General features: G+C 41.9%; 2 protein-coding genes across 2 annotated transcripts; both read left to right on the forward strand.

The window, feature by feature from the left end:
• The first annotated feature begins 2,551 nt into the window (after positions 1-2,551).
• On the forward strand, positions 2,552-18,103 carry LOC115499140 (olfactory receptor 1G1-like). Its single transcript, XM_030292853.1, has 3 exons — positions 2,552-2,635; positions 4,828-5,762; positions 17,935-18,103. Exons 1-3 carry the CDS (start codon positions 2,552-2,554, stop codon positions 18,101-18,103), a joined length of 1,188 nt encoding a protein of 395 aa, XP_030148713.1.
• Positions 18,104-18,327: 224 nt separating this feature from the next.
• On the forward strand, positions 18,328-19,759 carry LOC115499141 (olfactory receptor 1G1-like). Its single transcript, XM_030292855.1, has 2 exons — positions 18,328-18,411; positions 18,821-19,759. The coding sequence occupies exons 1-2, from the start codon at positions 18,328-18,330 to the stop codon at positions 19,757-19,759; spliced, it is 1,023 nt and encodes a 340-aa protein (XP_030148715.1).
• Positions 19,760-27,687: the final 7,928 nt, after the last annotated feature.

Consider the following 27,687-nt stretch of genomic DNA (forward strand, 5'->3'; position numbering starts at 1 on the left):
TCAACTTGATGTGTGCACTAAATGGGGGGATATGGACATCTCAGATCCCAGCAGTGCCACTCCTAGGCATGTCCACGACAGAAAGGAATGCATGTGCACACCAAGAAACATGTACAAGAACGATCATCCTAATATCATTCCTAACAGCCACAAAGCCAACTATTCCTTCAACCTTACAGTGTGTGAGTAACACACACGGTTACAGTGGAGCAACTCACCTCGATGGTAATGAACAGACTGCCGCTACATACACCTATCTAGATGAATCTCACACAAGTAAAATTTCGAACAAAAGAAGCCAGAAACCAGAATACATAATGAGTGAGTGTGTTTACTAAACTTCAGAAACAGGCAAAGATAAAATAAACTGTTAGAAAGAGGATAGGGATTATTTTTCTCTGAGAAGGAGAGAAAAGTAATGATTTAGCAAGATACACAAGACGAGCTTCAGATGTGCTGGCAATGTTTTACTTCTAAATCTGGGAAGTGATACATAGGTGACTGCTTTCTAATAATTTCCCGGGTGCAAGCTTTCTGTTTTCTGCAGTTTTCTGTATGTGTTACTCTACGCTGGTAATTTTTTTTCATCTATCCATCTTTATTTTATTATTTTTTATTATTTACTTTTTTAGAGGGAGAGTGACTGGGGAAGGACAGAGAGAGAGAGAGAGAGAGAGAGAGAGAGAGAGAGAGAGAGAAAGAATCCTAAGCAGGCTCCACACAGCACAAAGCCTGACATGGAGCCTGATCAAATGACCCTGGGATCATGACCTGAGCTGAAATAAAGAGTTGGAGCCTCAACCAACACACCCACCCAGGCACCCGATTAATTTTTTTAAATACAACAATTACTACTATGTAGGCACCAGAATATCTATCTACATTTCTATCATAAAAAATCTCTCATGAGAGAAGGATTTCCTGTATGTTCTCAGTGAACTCATTGAGCAACAAAACATGATCCGAATTTACACAAGAGTATTTACATTCTCAACTAGTTGTACTCAGTGGGAATATGCATTCATTCTGTCGTGGAAGTGCCATGTGTCTGATTATGGAATGTTACCCCAGAATCCGCTGAGAGAATCACAGACAACATACACACACAGTAATTCTAAAGCCAGAAGTTCTGAAACTGGAACGTCAGCAGGCAGCAAGGGTGTAGAGTGAGGGGTGTATGAGACGACACTGAACGGGAACGCCCTGCGGTTACAGGCGTCCCATGAACAAATGTGGAAGAATAATGCAGAGCAATATAAGCGATCTACAGAAGAATATAAAAAGTATAATTCCATTCGCATAAATGACAAGAACAGGCAAATTTAGAGTAAACCATACAGTTTAGAGATCTATGCGTGTTGGTCCTCAAACTGGCCACAGTACACAGAGGGCAGGGACAGAACAAGGAAAGAGGCAGGCCACTCTGGATTGGTAGGGAGCAGTGCTAATAAGCAAGGGAACTTACGCACAAGGCATGTGTCTTGGGCACCCCAAGACAAGTTGATACCCACACCTGCCTGCCAGAATCCTAAAAGTTTATATAGAGAGAGGCCTCATAGGGGTTCAGTCACTTCGCCCTCCAGAAGGCCTCAACAGCACCTTGCTCTCTCAGGGCGGTGACCTTGACACCGGCTCCAACTGTGGGAACAAGGGCAGAGCTACATTCCGAGGAGAGGAGAGGTGAGGAGCCTCCCGTTACCTGGGGACAACTTATGGATCCAATGGTGGTCACATCTTCAACAACGCACATGTGGCAAAGCTATAAAGAACAGAAAGAAATAGTACCCATATTCACAATGGTTATTTCCTCAAAATGGGGAAGAAAGGATATGATTAAACACACGTACACACAGGGCTTCTACAAGATTGAACTATATACCAGAAGCTGAGTGGTGGGAGAGGGGTCAGTAACTTTATTATCACTCCTTCAACAGCACATACACGTTTTATAAGCTTTTTTATGTAAGGTAAAATTACAACAAAAGATAAATATATTCAGAAACTGTATCCCAAGCCTGATGCAGAGACCACATAGTGCTTGTATCTCTGTTCTCTGGAGTCAGAGAAAATAGGAATATTCCTGCTACTATTTCTACTATATGACAATTGAAGGTGTTGATTGTGCTATTTTATCTACATTTTCCCCCTTGTTTTCTAGGACATACTGCATTCCATCCATGGGGACTGGGCTCCAATTAGAAAAGTGTGACTCCATGGTAGAGCCAGGCCCCGGTCAGGATCAGGGCTACGAGGATGGATCCAAGCAGCACGTCACCCCAGGGAAAACCAGGAAGGCCATCTGGTCATCTGAACGGTCTTATCACTGACACTGCTGGGACTCAGGGGACCACGAAGCAGAAGGGCCAGCTGGGAGGTTGGACAATCGCCGCACCTAGGCTCTAACTAGGAGATCTGGGAATGGGTCCCAGGAGACACTACCTGTGAAAAGTCAGCAGCCCCTCCTGGCTCCTGTGCCTGACATGTCACCAAGGACCTGAGTCTCCAGTCCGTGCTGTTCCTACAGACAGGGAAGGGCTCAGTGACTCTAGCCATGTCTTCTCAAAGAGTCAGTGGGAGAGCAAACCCAATCTCCTTCCTGGAAGTGTCAGAGACTGAGGCTGGCCAGCATGTCCAGGTAAGAACTGAGGCATATGGATGGGGAATGAACGGTCCACCTAAGGCCCCTTGTAAGCATGCTTCCGCGCGCACACACACACGCATGCGCGCGCACACACACACACACACACACACGCGTAGCAATTCAGCTTCTCCTTTTGCTTTTTTCCTCTCTATCCCATACCTGTATCTGCCAATCGATTTCTGGCTCTTCTGGTCACCTTCTCTGGTGCCCTTCATGTCCCTGGTGGTCCTCTCTGAAGTCACTGAAGAGAATGGTCTTCAGACCACCCTTCCCCAAGCCCCACCTGTGACGTTCACATAGCACCTAGGCAACAATAAGCACACTTCCCTCTCAGTCCACTCAGCAGGTGTGGGTCCAGAATCTCTCTCGGCCACCACCCCAAATCACTTCTTCACAACCCTTCTCTTTCTAAAATGTTGAGCCAGCAAATAACTATTTCAGATACACTCATTTATTCCCATTCTTCCACTAATAATTTGAGGGGCTCTGATGATTCAGTTATTTAACCAAGTTTACACATGGCTTTCAGATGCTAAAACAAATGCTTTGCATTGACAGTTCTGAGGTATAACCCTTCAAAGGTGGTAGTGCTTCTGCTGATGTTAAAGGTGGTGACGGTGGTGGTGACATTGGGTGTTGACATCTCACAACTGACAAGCCCAATCTGCAGACATTGACCAGAACACAACAACCACAAAACACCCTGTACGGCTTGGCTCACCTTGTACAAGATGACTGCTGTTTTATTAAAAACAGCAGTAACAATGCTAAATCCTATTTACTGAGCACTTGCTATGTGCCACCCTTGGTTTAAATAGTATACCATAATTTTTAATCCAACTTAATCCTCATAACCACTATATTCAGTAAACTCAATTGTTACTGCATTTAAACAGATGTTGAAACTAAAGCCAAATAAGGATCCATGACCTTCTCAAAGTCACATCAAGAGTACAGATTGGGGAATGCATTCCGATTCCTGAGGGTATATTATGTTTTGATCACAGCACTCAATAAACATGACATTAACCCGTGCTGCCACTGACTGTTCATCACATTTCTTTCTCCACACCATCAAACAGGAACATGGGAATTTCTCATCTTGATTGCACATCATGATCGATAAAGAAACTTCAATGGATTCCAGCCTTTGGTCCCTTCAACAGACCTCTCAGGTAGGACTAGTATCTATCATACAGAGGAAGGAAGGAAGGCTCAAAGGGAGAAAACAGCCCCCAAAGTTAAAAGGCATGTGGGGAACACAGCCATAAAGCACAGCATGCTATGCTTTTCCGTGACATCCTATGTCTCCGCTTCACATTTCAGCAACTGCTACTAACAGAGACAAGGGCATCACCACCCTCAATAGTAACCTGCCCTCCATACATATCATCTCAGTCATAACTTCAATGACTCCATGAAAGTGTTGCACATAGTCCAAATGAGGTAACACACATTCAGAGTTAAGTGGCCAACCAGGGTCAGACCAAGAATAAGAAACAGAGAATAGATTCCCATCCCATCTCCAGGATGCCAAAGCCCAGAAGATAAAAAGAAAGGTGTTGATGGTGAGGGTGGTGAGGAGAATGAAAATGATATGCCCTGAATGAAAGAGTGCTTCCCAGTTTCCAATGTTCTCACGTCCACGGTGACCCATTGGAATGATCTTCAAAGACAAAGGGCTCCAGAGCACTCCATACACCTGGAGACCCCTGGACTCAGCTGGCTCCTCTCTGGAGAAGCCATTCCTCTTCCATCTCCCTCAATATGCCCCCGCACACTTGCACACATGCACACAGACACTCCATGAGTCCATGAAATCCTAGTAGATGCATGATCCCAAAAGTACCTCCAAAAAAGAGATAATCCAAAGTGTTGCTCTATGTTTACTATAAAAGGAATTAAATGTGAAGCAGTTCTTTCCAGTGAATCCCCATTCAGTATCATTCAGACAATCCATGGCAAAAACTTGCCACATTACAGAAATCTAGAATGCAGACTACGGCCCCACTCTGACACCTCACTACCATAGACCACAGTCCTCATATCTGCAAACCTGCACTTATAGCTGCTAGTGAATCTCAGTGACCTTTCAAAGTATAGAGAAAACAGACCAGTAGCAAACTGCTCTAGTCAGAGCTTAATTTCATTTAAGCAAGATTCTGCTCCAATTTCTCTCCTTGAAGGAAATCAGAAACCAAACCAGCGTCTCTGACTTCCTGCTTCTGGGCTTCTCTGCACACCCTGAGCAACAGCCTCTCCTGTTCGGACTCTTCCTGGGCATGTACCTGGTCACCGTGTTGGGGAACCTGCTCATCATCATGGCCATTGGCTCTGACCAGCACCTCCACACCCCCATGTACTTCTTCCTGGCCAACCTGTCCTTCGTCGATACCTGCTTCACCTGCACCATTGTCCCCAAGGTGCTGGCGAACATCCTGACACAGCGCCACGCCATCTCCCACACTGGGTGCCTCGTGCAGATGTACTTCTTCATGGCGTTGGCTCTACTGGATGACTTCCTGCTGGCCGTGATGGCATATGACCGCTACGTGGCCATCTGCCTTCCTCTCCACTACACCACGATCATGTGTCCCCAGCGCTGCCTGCTGCTGGTCGCCGCATCCTGGCTCTGCTCCCACCTCCTGGCCTCCTCGCTCACCCTCCTCATGTCTCAGTTCTCCTTCTGTGCCTCTCATGCCATCCCACACTTTTTCTGTGATCTTCTCCCTCTCCTCAAACTTGCCTGTTCAGACACCCATTTCTTTCAGGTCCTGATGTTTGCTGAAGCAGCCCTCTCAGGTGTGGTCCCACTCACCTGTGTCCTGGTCTCTTATGCCCACATCATCCACACCGTCCTCAGGGTCCCCTCTGCTGGGGGGAAGCACAAGGTCTTCTCGACCTGTGGCTCTCACCTGTCAGTGGTTACTCTCTTCTATGGGACGCTCTTTCTGGTGTATTTCCAGCCCTCATCCACCTATTCAGCAGAAATAGGAATGGTGGCATCTGTAATATATACGATGGTCACCCCCATGCTGAACCCCTTTATCTACAGCCTGAGGAACAGGGACATGAAAGGGGCCCTGTTGGGACTCTTTGACTCAGAAAGATGCTCTACTCAGTAGAGGGTCCTTCCTCAGACTGGAAGCTCAGGCTCTCTGAAATGCCTTCTCCCTGCACTTCCCCATTGTAATTTTGAAAACTCAAGTTCAAGCAAGATGGATGCTCAACATCACAACCAGGTTTAACAAACAGAGAATGCCTCACTGGCCAGAATTACAATCAGAGATACTGGAAAAGGACAGAGCTGCACCCCTGGAAGATGAGTGGCCAGCAATCCCTACAGGGTGACTTGACTAGTGGTATAGGTGTCCAAGCAGATCCAAGCTAGAGAGTAGGAATCACCAAGAATGACACCAGACAGAATTCGGGTGCTGGGAGGAAGCCAGGTAGCACCAGTTCAGCCTGGGACTAACAGGTCCCACTTAGCTACAAGAAATGCTCACAACCAGGAAGGCTCAAGTGCTCAGAGTTTCAGGGACCATTTCCAAGCCCAACTTTGGAAACAACTCACTGATAGGGACTAACCTACCCATGGAGAAGGCTGCACCAAGAAGACACGCTATTTGCTGGGACTAAGAAGACAAGACTCATTTGAGGAGAAGACACTAGCCACCGACACTTCAGAGGACTGGCCCCAAATCACACATCAGGGATCAGATCCAAGGTTCTGACAGAGAGTAATTATTAGTTATGGACAAGTCCTTGATTCTTTGGCTTTTAAACTCTGGTTTATTTCATATGTCTCACCTACAGAATAATCCATGCTTACTATAGTAAATTTGTAAACTATAAGAAATAGGAAAAAAGAAAAAAGAAAACACTCACTATTCCTCCATATAAAGAAAACCACTGGTAATATTTTACAATATTTTCTGCCTGTCTTTTTCTAATGACTTTTTGTCTTTACTTTGTTGAGAAAATACTGCTGGTACAAATATATATACTTTTTTGCTTAATCTCATGAATTATCTCCATATTATTATCTCTTCCTGGACAATTGGCTCTCTGAAAGTACAGAAGAATAAATATCCACAACATATACGGTATTTCACCAATGTTGAATGATTAGAGGGTTTCTAAGCTTTCACTATTACAAGTAATGATGCAAAGAACATCTCTGAAAAATATTTTCATGTGTTCATAATCTGTTATATTTAATATTTTTAAAAGTGGAATATCTAACCTTTATAGGACCCTTTATCCATTCTGCAAAAATTCCCAAATGAGGGTGCCCTTTTGTCTACATCTTCTCCATATTTTGATGTTCACACTGTACCCTTAATTATAATTGATATGATAGCTAAATGGTATCTCCTTGCTTTAGTTTTAATTTCTTTGATTGTTGGTGAAGGCACTGTTTTCCACAGTCTGTTAACCATTTTCTTCCATTTCATTCTTTTATTTTTATTATTTTTTTATTTTTTGAGAGAGAGAGAAAGCATGAGTGCAAACAGGAGAGGGGCAGAGAGAGACGGAGAGAGAGAATCCCAAGCAGGCTCCACACTGCCAGCACAGAACCTGATGTGGTGCTTGATCTCACGAACCCTGAGATCATCACCTGAGGCAAATTCAAGAGTCAGATGCTTAACCAACTGAGCCACTATCCCTATCCCTATTGTTTTTTTAACTGAAGTGTAGTTGACAAGGGCAATGCAAATCTTAATCTTGGGGTTCTAAGTTTGAGCCTCACATTTTGTACAGATATTACTTTATAACATACATTTTTAAATCTTATTTATTTGAGAGAGAGGGAGAAAGCACAGGCAGGGTAAAGGCAGAGAGATAAAGGGAGAGAAAGATGCCCAAGTAGACTCCATGCTATCAGCACAAAGCCTGATGCAGGGTTTTATCTCATGAACCAATGGATCATGACCTGAGCTGAAATCAAGAGTCCAACGCTCAACGAACCATGCCACCCTGGCGCCCTTTTACTTTTGCTTTAAAAATAAAATCTACACAGAGAGGGGGGAGTCAAACCACAAGAGACTGTTAAATACAGAGAACAAACTAAGGGTAGATGGGGGGTGGGGGAGAGTGAAAATGGGCGATGGGCATTGAGGAGGGCACTTGTAGGGATGAGCACTGGGTGTTGTATGTAAGCCAATCTGACAGTAAATTATATTCATAAAAAAAAAAAGTAGGGGCGCCTGGGTGGCGCAGTCGGTTAAGCGTCTGACTTCAGCCAGGTCACGATCTCGCGGTCCGGGAGTTCGAGCCCCGCGTCAGGCTCTGGGCTGATGGCTCAGAGCCTGGAGCCTGTTTCCGATTCTGTGTCTCCCTCTCTCTCTGCTCCTCCCCCGTTCATGCTCTGTCTCTCTCTGTCCCAAAAATAAATAAACGTTGGAAAAAAAAAATTTAAAAATAAAAAAATAAAAATAAAAAAAATAAAATAAAATCTACACAGAGAGGGGGGAGTCAAACCACAAGAGACTGTTAAATACAGAGAACAAACTAAGGGTAGATGGGGGGTGGGGGAGAGTGAAAATGGGCGATGGGCATTGAGGAGGGCACTTGTAGGGATGAGCACTGGGTGTTGTATGTAAGCCAATCTGACAGTAAATTATATTCATAAAAAAAAAAAGTAGGGGCACCTGGGTGGCGCAGTCGGTTAAGCGTCCGACTTCAGCCAGGTCACGATCTCGCGGTCCGTGAGTTCGAGCCCCGCGTCGGGCTCTGGGCTGATGGCTCAGAGCCTGGAGCCTGTTTCCGATTCTGTGTCTCCCTCTCTCTCTGCCCCTCCCCCGTTCATGCTCTGTCTCTCTCTGTCCCAAAAAAAATAAACGTTGAAAAAAAAAAAAAAGTAAAATGTTCAGAAAAGGGATGCCTGGGTGGCTCAGCCAGTTAAGCATCTGACTCTTGGTTTCGGCTCAGGTCATGATCTAACAGTTCATGAGTTCAAGCACTGCACTGGGCTCTGCACTGACAGCACAGAACCTGTTTGGGATTTGTCTCTTCCTCTCTCTCTCCCCCTCCCCAACTCATGCTGTATCTGCCTCTCTCAAAATAAATAAACTTAAAAAAATTTTTTTAATATCTTCAGAAAAAATGAAGCATAGACAGAAGTATACTTGACAGATAGTAGAATGATATTACCTTTAGGTGTAGGGGGGTGCCTGGGTGGCTCAGTCAGTTGAGCGTCCGACTTTGACTCAGGTCATGATCTCACAGATTGTGGGTTCAAGCCCTGCGTTGGGCTCTGTGCTGACAGCTCAGGGCCTGGAGCCTGTTTCGGATTCTGTGTCTCCCTCTCTCTCTGCCCCTCCCCCACTCACGCTCTGTCTCTCTCTCTCTCAAAAATAAAGATTAAAAAAAAAAGACAGAATACCAGCTCTCACCACAGCTAGCCCACATTTTACCTGAGGTCCCACCCACTGCAGTAGAGGGAGAAAAAAATAAAATATTTAAACTCTCTAAAGGAGGAAACAAGGTTGCATTTCAATTACAGATGATATTTCCATATAATTGCAATTCAGAAGAGTCTATGGAGAACCATTTGTTTAATAATTAGTTTCTTGATGTAAAAATAAATAAAATATAGACCCCCCCTACACACACACACACACACACACACACACACACGTCACAAGATACACACACACACACACACACACACACAAAAAACAATTCTCTAAAGAACTGATTGGGAAGAGCCAAATTATAAAGTTTTTAAAAGACAATGTTGGAAAATGTCTCCCCGAACTCAGGGAAGAAAGGACTTTTACAAACAGACACAAGTAAAGTGCTTACAAGATAAAATATATATTGATGACTTCAATCAGTTAAAATAAAAATATTTTGTGTGTGTGTGTCTGTGTGTGTGTGTGTGTCTCGCATCCATGAAATACAGCCAGATCAACACTAAACCATCCTACACACCTAGTAAACTGATTGGAGAATTAACACAACAATCTGCACAACCTGAACTACAGACTTCAGCAGGTATGTGGCATGGTGAGGTAAACTTGGGGAGAGAGAAGCCGGTGGCAGGCAGGGAGCCGCTTTTGCAGGTGGAGAGAGGACTGAGACTGGGTGGGGGGAGAATACGGGAAAAGCACCCCTCCCCAAAACCAGCTGGAGAGAAAGTGGAAAATTGGGAACAGCCACAGGGACTAAACTAAAATGGGAGAAAGGAGAAAGGAGAAAGGAGAGGGTTTAAATTTCATTAAGACTGTAAACAAGGGGAGTGCAAAGTCTGCAACTCCACAGCTCAATACCTGGCGGTGCTCTGGTGGGAAGGGTGAATCCCCAGGAACAGAGTGGGGTCTGGGAGGTTCTGAGGCCACTTGGGGAAAAGCGGTTCCACTGCTGGAAGGACATTTGGTAGAGACTGTTGAAGCCACCTGGTCCCAGCAGACCCCAGAAGGCAGCCACATTAGCTGGTACTGGTGTTAAGGATGAAGCCTGGTGCCAGATGTGTGTTGTGATTTTCCATAATCCGTGAAAAGCTGCTGCTACACTATCTCGCAAACTTTTTCTGGGGCGGGCTGGCACCTGGCCACAGTCTCGGGCCTCAGGCAGCACCAGGGTCCAGCAAGCATTCCTGGGTACAGCTGACATTCGGCCATTGTTTGGCCATTGCTCAGTGAGATCAGAAGTAAGGGGCTGGGGAAAACAGCCACATCTGAGACAAAACTCGGGAGAGAGGTACTGCCTGGGGCCTCATTACGCACAGTGTAACAGCAGGGAGTGGACGAATGCTGAAGACAGAGGACGGGTGCGCGATTGCTGATCAGAGAGAACAGTACCCATACTACACACTGGGTAGCTAGGGGACGCCATTTTCACCGCTCCAGGGCATATGCATACACACCAACGAGTGCCACAACAATCTACCCCAGCAGGCTAGCAGTGCCATCTAGTGGAGAACAGAGCCATTACACTGAGCCACGCCCAACTGGGCCAACCTCGCTCTTTAAGAACACAAGTCTCACCGCCTGCTTAGTTTATGGACTACAGAGCGCTACATAGTCTGACTTCTAGGGGAAAACGAAGTAATTTCAGTCCAATTTCAGTCTGTTAGCAGGTCCAACTATTCAACATTCTTTTCTTTTTCTCTTTTACACTAGTTTTCTTTTTCTTGAATACAGAAAAAGAAAAAATTCATTTTTATTTTCAATTTTTATTAAAAATATTTTCCTTATTTTTTTTACTATATTTTACTTTTGTGTAAATTTTTTCAAATTCTATCTTACTACCATCATTTTATTTTAGTCTACTTCAGTGTAGTCACTTTTTCAAATTTTTAAACGATTTCCTTTTTTTCTTTTTTTTCTCCTTTTCATTTCTTTTCTTTTTCTTGAATGCAGAAAGAGAAAACCTTCAGTTTTACATTTAATTTCTATCAAAAATATTTTTCTTTAATTTTTTACTATATTTTTTGCTTTTATGTAAATTTTTTCAAATTCTATTTTACATCCATCATTTTATTTTAGGCTACTACAGTGTATTCACTTTTCCAAATTTTCAAACGATTTATTTTTTTTCTCATTTTTCTTTTTAGTTTCTTTTTCTTGAATACAGAAAGAGAAAAATTCTTTTATTTTTAATTGTTATTAAAAATATTTTCTTTGTTTTTTTCCTACTATATTCTTTACTTTTGTGTAATTTTTTTCAAAGTCTATTTTACTCCCATCATCTTATTTTAGTCTATTTCAGTGTATTCATGTTTTCAAATTCTCAAACAATTTCCTTTCCCCCCCTTTTTTTCTCTAATCTGTCAAACCACTTTCAACACCCACAAAAAACACACCTAGGATCTAGCATCATTTATTAGATTTTCTGTGTGTGCGTGTGTTTTTAATTTTTTAATTTTAATACTTTTTATTTTAATTTTTCTACCTCATTAATTCCTTTCTCCCTTCAAAATGACAAAACGAATGAATTCACCCAAAAGAAACAGCACAAAGAAACGACAGCCAGGGATTTAAACAACCCAGATAGAAGCTAGATATCTGAACCAGAATTTAGAATCATGACAATAAGAATACTAGCTGGAGTCGAAAATAGATTAGAATCCCTTTCTGCAGAGATAAAAGAAGTAAAAAATAGTCTCAATGAAATTAAAAATGCTATAACTGAGCTGCAATCATGGATGGATGTAGCAGCAGCAAGGATGGATGAGGCAGAACAGAGAATCAGCGATATAGAGGACAAACTTATAGAGAATAATGAAGCAGAAAAAAAGAGGGAGACTAAGGCAAAAGAGCACGATTTAAGAGTTAGAGAGATCAGTGACTCATTTAAAAGGAACAACATCAGAATCATAGGGGTCCCAGAAGAGGAAGAGAGAGAAATAGGGGTAGAAGGGTTATGTGAGCAAATCATAGCAGAAAACTTTCCTAACCTGGGGAAAGACACAGACATCAAAATCCAGGAAGCACAGAGGACCCCCATTAGATTCAACAAAAACCGACCATCAACAAGGCATATCATAGTCAAATTCACAAAATACTCACGCAAGGAGAGAATCATGAAAGCAGCAAGGGAAAAAAAGTCCCTAACACACAAGGGAAGACAGATCAGGTTTGCAGCAGACCTATCCACAGAAACTTGGCAGGCCAGAAAGGAGTGGCAGGATATATTCAGTGTGCTGAATCACAAAAACATGTAGCCAAGAATTCTTTATCCAGCAAGGCTGTCATTCAAAATAGAAGGAGAAATAAAAAATTTCCCAGACAAACAAAAATTAAAGGAGTTTGTGACCACTAAACCAGTCCTACAAGAAATATTAAGGGGAACTCTCTGAGGGGAAAAAAGATGGAAAAAAATATATACATATACATATACATATATATATATATATATATATATGAAGTAACAAATATTAAAAGGACCAAAGAACACCACCAGAAACTCCAACTCTACAAGCATCAAAATGGCAATAAATTCATATTTTTCAGTACTCACTCTAAACGTCAATGGGCTCAATGCTCCAATCAAAAGACACAGGGTAACAGAATGGATAAGAAAACAAGATCCATCTATATGCTGTTTACAAGAGACCCACTTTAGACCTAAAGACACCTTCAGATTGAAAATAAGGGGATGGAGAACCATCTATCATGCTAATGGTCAACAAAATAAAGCCGGAGTAGCCATACTTATATCAGACAATCTAGACTTTAAAATAAAGACAGTATCAAGAGATGCAGAAGGGCATTATATCATAATCAAGGGGTCTATCCAGCAAGAAGACCTAACAATTATAAACATTTATGCACCAAATGTGAGAGCACCCAAATATATAAATCAATTAATCACAAACATAAAGAAACCCATCGAGAGTAACACCATAATGGTAGCAGACTTCAACACCCCACTCACAGCAATGGACAGATCATCTAATCAAAAAATCAACAAGGAAACAATGACTTTGAATGACACACTGGACCAGATGGACTTAACAGATATATTCACAACATTTCATCCTAAAGCAACAGAATATACATTCTTCTCCAGTCCACATGGAACGTTCTGCAGAATAGACCATATACTGGGACACAAATCAGCCCAAAGTAAGTACAAAAAGATCAAGGTCATACCGTGCATATTTTCAGACCACAACACTATGAAACTCAAAATCAATAACAAGAAAAAAATTGGAAAGGTAGCAAATACTTGCAGACTGAAGAACATCCTACTAAAGAATGAATGGGCTAACCAAGAAGTTAAAGAGGAAATTAAAAAGTATATGGAAGTCAATGACAATGATAGCACCACAACCCAAAATCTCTGGGACACAGCAAAGGCAGTCTAAGAGGAAAGTATATAGCAATCCAGGCCTTCCTAAAGAAGGAAGGAAGATCTCAGATACACTACCTAACCTTACGCTTTAAGGACCTGGAAAAAGAACAGCAAATAAAACCCAAAACCAGAAGAAGACAGGAAATAATAAAGATTAGAGCAGAAATTAATGCCATCAAAACAAAACAAAACAAAAAAAACAGTAGAACAGATTAATGAAACCAGAAGCTGGTTCCTTGAAAGAATTAACAAAATGATAAACCACTAGCCAGTTTGATCAACAAGAAAAAGTAAAAGAACCAAATAAATAAAATCCAGAATGAAAGAGGAGAGATCACAACCAACACAGCAGAAATAAAAACAATAATAAGAGAATATTACGAGCAATTATATGCCAATAAAATGGGCAATCTGGAAGAAATGGACAAATTCCTAGGAACACATAAACTACCAAAACTGAAACAGGAAGAAATAGAAAATTTGAACAGACCCATAACCAGTAAGGAAATCAAATTAATAAAAATCTGCCAAAAAACAAGAGCCCAGGGCCAGATGGCTTTCCAGGGGAATTCTACCAAACATTTAAGGAAGAGTTAACACCTATTCTCTTGAAGCTGTTCCAAAACATAGAAATGGAAGGAAAGCTTCCAAACTCTTTCTATGAAGCCAGCATTACCTTGATTCCAGAACCAAAGACCCCACTAAAAACGAGAACTATAGACCAATTTCCCTGATGAACATGGATGCAAAAATCCTCAACAAGATATTAGCCAACCAGATCCAACAACACATTTAAAAAATTATTCACCACCACCAAGTGGGATTTATACCTGGGATGCAGGACTGGTTCAACATCCGCAAAACAATCAATGTGATACATCACATTAATAAAAGAAAAGACAAGAACCATATGATCCTTTCAATAGATGCAGAGAAAGCATTTGACAAAATATAGCATCCTTTCTTGATAAAAACCCTCCACAAGGTAGGAATAGAAGGAGCATATCTCAAGATAATAAAAGCCACATATGAACGACCCAACACTAATATCATCCTCAATGGGGAAAAACTGAGAGCTTTCCCCCTAAGGTCAGGAACAAGACAGGATGTCCACTCTCACCACTGTTATTCAACATAGTACTGGAAGTCTTAGCCTCTGCAATCAGACAACACAAAGAAATAAAAGGCATCCAAATTGGCCAGGAGGAGGTCAAACTTTCACTCTTTGCAGATGACATGATACTCTATATGGAAAACCCAAAAGAATCCACCAAAAAGCTCTTAGAATTGATTCATGAATTCAGCAAAGTTGCAGGATATAAAATCAATGCACAGAAACTGGTTGCATTCCTATACACCAACAATGAAGTGACAGAAAGAGAAATCAAGGTATCAACCCCACTTACAGTTGCACAAAAAAACATAAAATACCTAGGAATAAATCTAACCAAAGAGGTGAAAAATCTATACACTGAATACTATAGAAAGCTTATGAAACAAATTGAAGAAGACACAAAAAAATGGAAAAAGATTCCATGTTCCTGGATAGGAAGAACAAATATTGTTAAAATGTCGATACTACCCAAAGCAATCTACATATTCAATGCAATCCTTATCAAAGTAACACCCGCATTCTTCACAGAGCTAGAACAAATAATCCTAAAACTTGTATGGAACCCAAATAGCCAAAGCGATCTTGAAAAAGAAAACCAAAGCAGGAGGCATCACAATCCCAGACTTCAAGTTATACTACAAAGCTGTAATCATCAAGACAGTATGGTACTGGCACAAGAACAGACACTCAGATCAATGAAACAGAATATATAACCCAGAATTAGACTCACAAACATATGGCAACTAATCTTTGACAAAGCAGGAAAGAACATCCAATGGAAAAAAGACAGTCTCTTTAACAAATGATGCTGGGAGAACTGGACAGCAACATGCAGAAGAATGAAACTAGACCATTTTCTCACACTATACACAAAAATAAACTCAAAATGGATGAAAGACCTGAATGTGAGACAGGAAACCATCAAAACCCTAGAGGAGAAAGCGGGCAACAACCTCTCTCACCTCGCCCTCAGCAATTTCTTATTCGACACATCTCCAAAGGCAAGGGAATTAAAAGCAAAAATGAACTATTGGGACCTTAGGAAGATAAAAAGCTTCTGCACTGCAAAGGAAACAATCAGCAAAACTAAAACGCAACCGATGGAATGGGAAAAGATATTTGCAAATGACATATCGGATAAAGAGCTAGTATCCAAAATCTATAAAAAAAACCTCTCCATACTCCACACCCAAAAAACAAATAATCCAGTGAAGAAATGGGCAGAAGACATGAATAGAGACTTTTCCAAAGAAGACATCCAGATGGCCAATAGACACATGAAAAGATGCTCAACATCATTCTTCATCAGGGAAATACAGATCAAAGCCACACTCAGATATCACCTCATGCATGTCAGAGTGGCTAAAATGAACAAATCAGGAGACTATAGATGCTGGAGAGAATGTGGAGAAAAGGGAACCCTCTTGCACTGTTGGTGGGACTGCAAACTGGTGCAGCTGCTCTGGAAAACAGTGTGGAGGTTCCTCAAAAAATTAAAAATAGAACTAACTTATGACCCAACAATAGCACTACTAGGAATTTACCCAAGGGATACAGGACTGCTGATGCATAGGGCCACATGTACCCCAATGTTCACAGCAGCACTTTCAACAATAGCCAAATTATGGACAGAGACTAAATGTCCATCAACTGATGAATGGATAAAGAAGTTGTGGTTTATATATGCAATGGAATACTACTTGGCAATGAGAAAGAATGAAATCCTGCCATTTGAAGCAACATGGATAGAACTGGAGGGTATTATGCTAAGTGAAATAAGTCAGTCAGAGAAAGACAGATACCATATGTTTTCACTCATATGTGGATCTTGAGAAACTTACCCGAAGACCATGGGGGAAGGGAAGGGGAAAAAAGTTACAAACAGAGAGGGAGGGAGGCAAACCATAAGAGACTCTTAAATACACAGAACAAAGTGAGGGTTAATGGGAGGGTGGGGGAGAGGGGAGAGTGGGTGACAGGCATTGAGGAGGGCACTTGTTGGGATGAGCACCGGGTGCTGTATGGAAGGCAATTTGACAATAAGCTATATTAAAAAAAGGAATTAAAACTAAAAAACTCTACATATAAATACATACATACATACATACATATATACAATGGCACAAAAAATACATACATACATACATACATACATACATACATAGGCACCAGAAGATCCGAATTTACACAAGAGTATTTACATTCTCAACTAGTTGTACTCAGTGGGAATATGCATTCATTCTGTCGTGGAAGTGCCATGTGTCTGATTATGGAATGCTACCCCAGAATCCGCTGAGAGAATCACAGACAACATACACACACAGTAATTCCCAAGCCAGAAGTTCTGAAACTGGAACGTCAGCAGGCAGCAAGGGTGTAGAGTGAGGGGTGTATGAGACGACACTGAATGGGAACGCCCTGCGGTTACAGGCGTCCCATGAACAAATGTGGAAGAATAATGCAGAGCAATATAAGCGATCTACAGAAGAATATAAAAAGTATAATTCCATTCGCATAAATGACAAGAACAGGCAAATTTAGAGTAAACCATACAGTTCAGACATCTATGCGTGTTGGTCCTCAAACTGGCCACAGTACACAGAGGGCAGGGACAGAACAAGGAAAGAGGCAGGCCACTCTGGATTGGTAGGGAGCAGTGCTAATAAGCAAGGGAACTTACGCACAAGGCATGTGTCTTGGGCACCCCAAGACAAGTTGATACCCACACCTGCCTGCCAGAATCCTAAAAGTTTATATAGAGAGAGGCCTCATAGGGGTTCAGTCACTTCGCCCTCCAGAAGGCCTCAACAGCACCTTGCTCTCTCAGGGCGGTGACCTTGACACCGGCTCCAACTGTGGGAACAAGGGCAGAGCTACATTCCGAGGAGAGGAGAGGTGAGGAGCCTCCCGTTACCTGGGGACAACTTATGGATCCAATGGTGGTCACATCTTCAACAACGCACATGTGGCAAAGCTATAAAGAACAGAAAGAAATAGTACCCATATTCACAATGGTTATTTCCTCAAAAAGGGGAAGAAAGGATATGATTAAACACACGTACACACAGGGCTTCTACAAGATTGAACTGTATACCAGAAGCTGAGTGGTGGGAGAGGGGTCAGTAACTTTATTATCACTCCTTCAACAGCACATACACGTTTTATAAGCTTTTTTATGTAAGGTAAAATTACAACAAAAGATAAATATATTCAGAAACTGTATCCCAAGCCTGATGCAGAGACCACATAGTGCTTGTATCTCTGTTCTCTGGAGTCAGAGAAAATAGGAATATTCCTGCTACTATTTCTACTATATGACAATTGAAGGTGTTGATTGTGCTATTTTATCTACATTTTCCCCCTTGTTTTCTAGGACATACTGCATTCCATCCATGGGGACTGGGCTCCAATTAGAAAAGTGTGACTCCATGGTAGAGCCAGGCCCCGGTCAGGATCAGGGCTACGAGGATGGATCCAAGCAGCACGTCACCCCAGGGAAAACCAGGAAGGCCATCTGGTCATCTGAACGGTCTTATCACTGACACTGCTGGGACTCAGGGGACCACGAAGCAGAAGGGCCAGCTGGGAGGTTGGACAATCGCCGCACCTAGGCTCTAACTAGGAGATCTGGGAATGGGTCCCAGGAGACACTACCTGTGAAAAGTCAGCAGCCCCTCCTGGCTCCTGTGCCTGACATGTCACCAAGGACCTGAGTCTCCAGTCCGTGCTGTTCCTACAGACAGGGAAGGGCTCAGTGACTCTAGCCATGTCTTCTCAGAGAGTCAGTGGGAGAGCAAACCCAATCTCCTTCCTGGAAGTGTCAGAGACTGAGGCTGGCCAGCATGTCCAGGTAAGAACTGAGGCATATGGATGGGGAATGAACGGTCCGCCTAAGGCCCCTTGTAAGCATGCTTGCATACGCACACACACGCGCGCGCACACACACACACACGCGTAGCAATTTGGCTTCTCCTTTTGCTTTTTTCCCTCTCTATCCTATACCTGTATCTGCCAATCGATTTCTGGCTCTTCTGATCACCTTCTCTGGTGCCCTTCATGTCCCTGATGGTCCCCTCTGAAGTCACTGAAGCGAATGGTCTTCAGACCACCCTTCCCCAAGCCCCACCTGTGACGTTCACATAGCACCTAGGCAACAATAAGCACACTTCCCTCTCAGTCCCCTCGGTCTGTACTCAGCCTGTACTAGTCAGAGCTAATTTTATTTAAACAAGATTCTCCTCCAATTTCTCTCCTTGAAGGAAATCAGAAACCAAACCAGCGTCTCTGACTTCCTGCTTCTGGGCTTCTCTGCACACCCTGAGCAGCAGCCTCTCCTGTTCGGACTCTTCCTGGGCATGTACCTGGTCACCGTGTTGGGGAACCTGCTCATCATCATGGCCATAGTTTCTGACCAGCACCTCCACACCCCCATGTACTTCTTCCTGGCCAACCTGTCCTTCATCGATACCTGCTTCACCTGCACCATTGTCCCCAAGGTGCTGGCGAACATCCTGACACAGCACCATGCAATCATCTACACTGGGTGCCTTGTGCAGATGTACTTCTTCATGGCGTTGGCTCTACTGGATGACTTCCTGCTGGCCGTGATGGCATATGACCGCTACGTGGCCATCTGCCTTCCTCTCCACTACACCACGATCATGTGTCCCCAGCGCTGCCTGCTGCTGGTCGCCGCATCCTGGCTCTGCTCCCACCTCCTGGCCTCCTCGCTCACCCTCCTCATGTCTCAGTTCTCCTTCTGTGCCTCTCATGCCATCCCACACTTTTTCTGTGATCTTCTCCCTCTCCTCAAACTTGCCTGTTCAGACACCCAGATCTTTCAGGTCATGATGTTTGCTGAAGCAGCCCTCTCAGGTGTGGTCCCTCTCACCTGTGTCCTAGTCTCTTATGCCCACATCATCCACACCATCCTCAGGGTCCCCTCTGCTGGGGGGAAGCACAAGGTCTTCTCGACCTGTGGCTCTCACCTTACAGTGGTCATTCTCTTCTATGGAACTGTCTTTCTGGTGTATTTCCAGCCTTCTTCCTCCTATTCAGCAGACACAGGTATGGTGGCATCTGTGGTATACACAATGGTCACCCCCATGCTGAACCCCTTTATCTACAGCCTGAGGAACAGGGACATGAAGAGGGCTTTATGGAAACTCCTTGTCTGGGGAAGATGTTCCATCCCATAAAGAGACCAGAAAAGAAGACCAGGCTTTTTGGAATTCCTTCCTCATTGGACTTCTCTATTACAATTTTGAGAAGCTCAAGTCTAAGGTAGGATTAATGCTCAGCATCACAAGCAGGTTAAGGAACAAATGATACCTGACCTGACAGGAGGGGAATAGAACCAAGGGGCCAAGGACAGCACTCCTGCCTGGAGACAGGGAGCGGCCATCAATTCCTGCAGGGTTTCAAAGCAGAAATGGCACCCACAAAGTTAAACAGGCAGGGAAGACTTTACTCAAGGCTCTTGCAATAGGGGGAGAAAGCGGAGCTCACTCTGAACCCAAGTCTGCTGGGATAAATGATGAGAGTATTCCTAAATTCTGGGGTGAGTGAAAAAACACAGGCCACCTGTGTTTCCTAACTGTATTCACCCAAAGGAAAAACAAACCTCTCACACCTCTATGATAAGAGGTAGATTTATAACTTCAAACAAGCTTTGTCCACAGGAGGGAGGATTCTACCCTCTCACAAAGAGGGGGAAATGGTGGCTTCCTTTCTTGTTCATTGCATTTCAAAGGCATGGCTCCCATCTATTGAGTTGGGACATTCCCGAGTTGTAAAACTGGCAAGAGGTTTTTCAAAGATTTACATCTCAAAGAAGCAGAGAAAGAATTTGCTGGGACTAAGAGGACAAGAATAATTCTAAGAGAAGAAACTAGGCACAGATACATCAGAAGCCTGGCCCCAAATCACACAACGGAGACTGGATTTAAGACTCTGACAGTGAGTGGTTATTATTTAATGGGACAAGTTCGTGATTCTTTGGGGTTTTTTAATGTTTATTTATTTGAGAGAGAGCACGTGCACATGAATGACGGAGCTGAGGAGGGGCAGAGAGAGGAGGCAAAGAGAGAGAGAGAGGGAGAAAGAATGCCTCTGACTGGGCAGAGCCTGATGGGGGGCTTGAACCTAGGAACCATGAGATCATGACCCAAGCCAAAATCAGGAGTCAAACACTTAATCAACTGAGCCACCCAGGCACGCCAATTCCTTAGTTTTTAATCTCTAATTTATTTTGTTTCCCTCAAAGCAAAAGAATATGTTTTTTGCAATAAACACTATAATAAGAATATAAAACATAAAGTAGTAGGAGAAAAGAAGAAATCACCCACCATCCCTTCATTTAAAACCCACCAATACTAATACTGTACATCATTACTTTCTTTTTCAAAATGATCTTGTTTCTGCTTTTATGAGGAAATGCTGTATGTACAATATACATTCTTTTTTTACTTAACTTATAACATGAGTTGTCTCCCTTTGACTTCCATATATCTTTTTGTGTGTGTGTGCAGTAATACTGAGGGAACATTAGGCAATATGATTGCTCCTTTCCTGAGAAAAACTCTGAGGAAAGGAAGCTTATTTGGGGAGGAAGGTAATCATATAAATATAGGTATGGTGTAAATGGGAGAGAAATTAACAGGAAAGCTGGGTAGAGCAGAAAAGGATATGTTCTTCATCCATGAGAACTCTGTCAGCCCCAGAAGAGGGGAGCACAGGTAGATGTGTTTCCCTGGGAGAGAAGGTGCCACTCACTGGTTAGATAGTACTTGGGATGGCTGGGGCAGGGAGCAGTGAGTTTCCCTTATGAGAATCTAACAGTCTCAGTAGAGCATCTTTTTGTATATTAAAAATGTTATACTCAGGGCACCGGGGTGGCTCAGTCAGTTAAGCATCCGACTTCAGCCCAGGTCATGAAATCATGGTTCGAGGGTTTGAGCCCCGTGACAGCTCAGAACCCGGAGCCTACTTTGAATTCTGTGTCTCCCTCTTTCTTTGCCCCTCTCCTGCTCATGCTCTCTCAAAAATAAATAAACGTAAAAAAACAATTTTGTAATGTTATACCTTTGTCTACTTTGATTTTCTGATATTCCCAGTTAATTCTTCATCTTTTAAAATTTCATGACCTTTTTTATGTAAACAAACTTTGAATTTGTGTATTATCATATGACAGTTTTCCCTCTTGGTGGCTCTTCTTTTGGAGACATAATAGAAAAATATTCTCTGTGCAGAGTTCATATGAATAGTCACACTTTCTCTCATATTCTCATGGTACATGATTTTTACATATTATTTAGAAAGAAATCAAATAGTTCAAGAAGTTCTTTCTGAACATATTCCTCTTGCTTTCTGTAAGAGTTTCCCCCTCCTTTTTTTCTTTTGATTTGGGGTTTCGGTTGTTTGTTTCACACAATTATTAACACATAGAAATGCTGAATGTCTCTTAGCTTAGTTCTCTCACATACACCTGGTTCATTCCACCCCAGCGTCTTTCCCCATGGCTTTTCCTCTCTGTGGTGCCTTCTCTTTCTCCAGGCCAACAAAGACCCCCCTCCTCTCCAACCTGTAGCTGGTCCTGTTGCCACAGAGATCAGGAGGGAGGGATCGCTCCAGTAATTTGCATCTTCTTATTAAAGCTGTTGAGACATTTAGGAGTTAAACTATTCAGGCAGGACCATTTTTGGTTGATTGTTAGTTGTTAGTTGATTAGTTGATTAACCAATGTTCAGTCCTTCCTGTATAGAATGACAGAGTCTGAAACATCCAGATATGTCAAATACTGCAGCAAAGCTAGGTCAGTGGTGAGTATTTTCTTCCTGGTCACCAAGGACAGCAAATATAAAAGCAGACCCACCATGGCAGGAAATGCAGAAACAAACACAGAATGTATTCAGAGCCCCACCCAGTAGTTCTCGAATCTCAATTGGGACCTACCAGAGCACTACAATAACTCCTTTTGGATGGTATCTACCACCCAATCAAGACTGGGTGCCAACTTCACAGACAACTCCAAGCACGAGACCTTAGCTGAACACAGAGTGTGGCAAGTAGGTCTTTCTAACTCAAAGCTCAATTCCCCAAATCTATATACATAAAAAAGCAGCTCATAAAGAAATGGACAAAAGGCTAGACTAGATGTGCCACCAAAAAAAATGTACAGATGGAGGGTCAATCAATATAAAAAGGTTCTCGATATAACCAGTCATCAGGGAAATTCCCATTAAAGCCACAGTGCAATACCAGCAAACAGCTACCAGAACGACTACAATTGAAACACAGACAAATGACAAGTAATGGCAGGATAGGCAGCAGTCATATTTTTCAGACATTGCTAGTGAAAGCGTAAATTTGTACAACAGAATTATCTCACAGTATCTACTAAAGTTGACGTATGCATTATCCTATGAGCCAGAAACTTCATTTGTAACAATATGCCCAAGAGGAATCAAAAGGCAAGTACAAAAATGTTCATAGCAGTGTTGTCATAGCCAGAAGCTGGAAACAACTCAAAAATCCATCAATGGTAACATCAGCTAATAAATTCTAGGATATTAATGAGGGCACATAGCAATGAAAATGAATAAAGTACTGTTAAATGTAAATATATGGACATATCTCGCATAGTGTTGGGTAAGATTAATCTGAGACAAAAAAGTACACACTGGAAGCTTCCTTATGTGTAAAGCTTAAAAGCAGGCAAAACTAATCAATGTAGTTAAAACTTGAGTTGTTTGGGAAGGAGGGAGAAGACTGATAATTTAAAGGACACCCAAAGGGGCATGCAGGTGGCTCACTCCATTAATCATGTGAGTTTGGCTCAGGTTGTGATCTCCCAGTTTGTAAGTTCAAGCCCCCCACTGGGCCCCCCACTGTCAGTGAGAATCCCTGCTTGGGATCCTCTCTCTTTCCCTCTCTCTCTACCCCTACCCACTCATTCACTCTCTCTCTCTCCCTCCCTCTCATAAATAAATAAATAAATAAATAAATAAATAAATAAATAAACAAACAGACTTTAAAAAATAATAATAATAAAGGACACCCAAGAGGTTTCCGGGCTACTGTTCAGGTTCTGTTTCATGACCTAAGGGCTGGCTCAGTGCGTGTGTGCATTTTGGAAAAATTAATCAACCCATACATTTATTGTGTTGTACACTTTTCTGTATACTTCAATAATTCCTCAATTAAATATTTACTTGAAAACTTAAAAATGCATAAAGATTGAAAACAGAAAGTTGGGCACCTGATTGGCTCAGTTGGTAGAGTATGTGACTCTTGTTCTTGGGGTTGTGAGTTTGAGTCCATCTGTGGAGTAGAGTTTACTTAGATTTTTTTTTAATTTTAAAAAAAGAAAATATAAAGTTGAAAATACATACACTATAAAAAAATATATGTAGCTATATCATTATCAAACAACTAGACTTTAAGACAAAGAGCATTATTACAGATACAAGGTTCATGCTATAAGCCTGAGATCTTTCACTCACCAGGAAGATATAACTGTTCTAAAATGTTTTAGCAAAACAATTGCTATAAATAGGCATTTTAAATTGATAGAACAAAGAGAACTAGACAAAAACACACTTAGTGGAAGATTTTAATATATTTCTCTTAATAATTGATAGAACAAGTAGGCAAAAAGAGATCAGTAAATGTATGAAAGGTTTGGAAAACACAATTAACAATATTAACCTAATGCACATGTATAAAACACTGTGTCCCATACTTGTGGAGAACACATTCTTTTCATGTATACAAGGAATATTTTAAAAACTTGACCATAGCTAAGCCATAAAGCAAATCTCCAAATTTCAAAGGACCGAAATCATAGAAACCACAAATGCAACTAAACTAAACATCAGCAACAAAAAGATAACCTGACTACTCCCCGTATAATTAGGAATTGAGGAGCATACTTAGAAATAATCTAGTAGTAAAATATAAAAAGTGATGGATATTTAAAAATACGTGCAAACTCTGTTGGTGGGAATGCAAATTGGTGCAGCCACTCTGGAAAACAGTGTGGAGGTTCCTCAGAAAATTAAAAATAGACCTACCCTATGACCCAGCAATAGCACTGCTAGGAATTTACCCAAGGGATACAGGAGTACTGATGCATAGGGGCACTTGTACCCCAATGTTTATAGCAGCACTCTCAACAATAGCCAAATTATGGAAAGAGCCTAAATGTCCATCAACTGATGAATGGATAAAGAAATTGTGGTTTATATACACAATGGAGTACTACAGGCCAATGAGAAAGAACGAAATATGGCCCTTTGTAGCAACGTGGATGGAACTGGAGAGTGTGATGCTAAGTGAAATAAGCCATACAGAGAAAGACAGATACCATATGTTTTCACTCTTATGTGGATCCTGAGAAACTTAACAGAAACCCATGGAGGAGGGGAAGGAAAAAAAAAAAAAAAAGAGGTTAGAGTGGGAGAGAGCCAAAGCATAAGAGACTCTTAAAAACTGAGAACAAACTGAGGGTTGATGGGGGGTGGGAGGGAGGGGAGGGTGGGTGGTGGGTATTGAGGAGGGCACCTTCTGGGATGAGCACTGGTGTTGTATGGAAACCAATTTGACAATAAATTTCATATACTGAAAAATAAATAAATAAATAAATAAATAAATAAATAAATAAATAAATAAAAATAAAAATAAAAATACGTGCAAACAAAAACCAACATGTTGTATTTGGGAGCATGTGGGAAGCACTTACAATATTTAGGGAAAATTTGTAGCCATACATGCTACATGCAGAGGTTAAGAAGCAGAGAAAGCTGCAAACTATTAGCTAAGCACCCATCATGAAAAGTTAGAAAAAGAACAGCAAAATCAATGCAAGGAGAGTAAAAGAAAGAGCAAAAAATACTGAAATAGAAAGAAAATGCAACTGATAAGTTCAAAAGCTGAAAGATTAATCTTTGAAAATATCAATAAAATTCATATCCCTCTAATGAAACTAATTGAGAAAAAAAAAGGTCACCAATTACCAATAACAGGAAAAACAGAATGACATCTCTTCAGATATTACAATAACATAAGAGGATGTTATGAATAACATGCTAATAAATTTGAAATTTTAGATTAAATAGACAAACTCCTATAAATATAGAACTTACTAAAACCTGGCATGAGAAGAAATTTAAAATCTGAATAGATCTATAACCATTAAAGTCTTTCCTCAAAAAAAATTCCTGGCCCAGGGGCCTGGGTGGCTCAGTCAGTTAAGAGTTCACTCCTGGGGCGCCTGGGTGGCTCAGTCGGTTGAGCGTCCGACTTCAGCCAGGTCACGATCTCGCGGTCCGTTGAGTTCGAGCCCCGCGTCGGGCTCTGGGCTGATGGCTCGGAGCCTGGAGCCTGCTTCCGATTCTGTGTCTCCCTCTCTCTCTGCCCCTCCCCCATTCATGCTCTGTCTCTCTCTGTCTCAAAAATAAATAAACGTTAAAAAAAAAAAAAAATTAAAAAAAAAAAAAAAAGAGTTCACTCTTGGTTTTGACTCAAGTCATGATCTCAAGGTTCATGAGTTCGAGCCCCACATAGGGCTCTGTGCTGGCAGAGTGGAGCCTGCTTGGGATCCTCTCTCTCCCTTTCTCTCTGTCCCGTCCCTGCTCGCTCTCACTCTCTCTCTTTCTCTCTCAAAATAAATAAACTGAAAGAAAGAAAGAAAGAAAGAAAGAAAGAAAGAAAGAAAGAAAGAAAAAGAAAGAAAAGAAAAGAAAAAAGAAAAGAAAAGAAAAAAGAAAAGAAAAAAGAAAAGAAAAGAAAATTCCTGGACCAAATGATTAAAACAGGGTTCATGTGAAAAATTGCTTCCAAGAAAGAATTTATACCTTACAAAAACTCCTCCAAGTAATAAAAAATAAGAGACATTCACAAGACCCCTTTATGAAGTGAGCAAACCTTGATATTAAAAGCTGACCATCCTCATACAAAAGGACAGTTGCAATCAGGTACCTTTAATGAATACAGATTCACATTCAGACAAAATATTAACAAAACAAATCAAACAATGCATAAGAAAAGATCATTTTTCATGACCACATTGGATTTTCTCAGTAACTCAAGGTTGGCTTAACTTCAATAATTAATCAAAGAGTTTTTCTCTTCCAGAGATTAGATCTAGAGGCATTCAACATGGTTTCAGCGTTTGAGGTATTGATCTAGGTTACCTAACAGTAGAGCCTCTAACAAAACTAGACTGCCCCAAATCCCTTATAATAGACTTGCCTTTATATCAATGAAGGTTGAAAAAGCACCACGTGTGGCATGTGGCCAGGCCGGGTTTGAGTCATTCTATGAGACCTAAAGTTCTTATAAAGCTGTGCGCGCGCACGCACACACACACACACACACACACACACACGTCAGCAGAAACTATGGTGTGTCCATGTGTGCCAAATTGTCTGTTTCAGGATCAAAAATGCTTTCCTTATAGTCTTAGCCAACTCAGGCTGCCACAACAAAATACCATACACTGGGTGGCTTAAACGACAGAAATTTCTTTTCTCACTGCTCTGGAGGCTGGAAGTCTGGGATCGGGGTGCCAGCATTGTCAGTTTCTGGTAAGAACTCTTTTCCTGGCTTGCACGCAGCCACCTTCTGTGTCTTCACATGGCAGACAGAGAACAAGATTTTGTTTCTATAGGATTAGAGACCACACTCTTTTTTTTTAAGTTTATTTATTTATTTTGAAAAAGAGGGAGAGAGCAGGAGAGAAAGAGGACAGAGAGAGAGAAAGAGAAAGGGAGAGAGAGAGAGAGAAAGGGAGAGAGAGAGAGAGAAAGGGAGAGAGAGAGAGAGAGAGAAAGGGAGAGAGAGAGAGAGAGAGAAAGGGAGAGAGAGAGAGAGAGAGAAAGGGAGAGAGAGTGCTGCCAGCACAGAGCCTGACACAGAGCTTGAACTCATGCACCATGAGGTCATGACCTGAGCCGAAATCAAGAGTTGGGACTTTTAACCAACTGAGCCACCCAGGCTCCCCTAGAGCCCCACTCTTAAAACCTCATATTACTTTAATTACCTCCTAAAGACCCTGTCTCCAGATACAATCCCATTGGAGGTTAGGGCTTCAACATATAAATTGGGAGGGGGGTGGTACACAACT

The sequence above is a fragment of the Lynx canadensis genome, chromosome D4 (assembly GCF_007474595.2).
Source record: "Lynx canadensis isolate LIC74 chromosome D4, mLynCan4.pri.v2, whole genome shotgun sequence".
In the NCBI taxonomy this organism is placed as follows: domain Eukaryota; kingdom Metazoa; phylum Chordata; class Mammalia; order Carnivora; family Felidae; genus Lynx; species Lynx canadensis.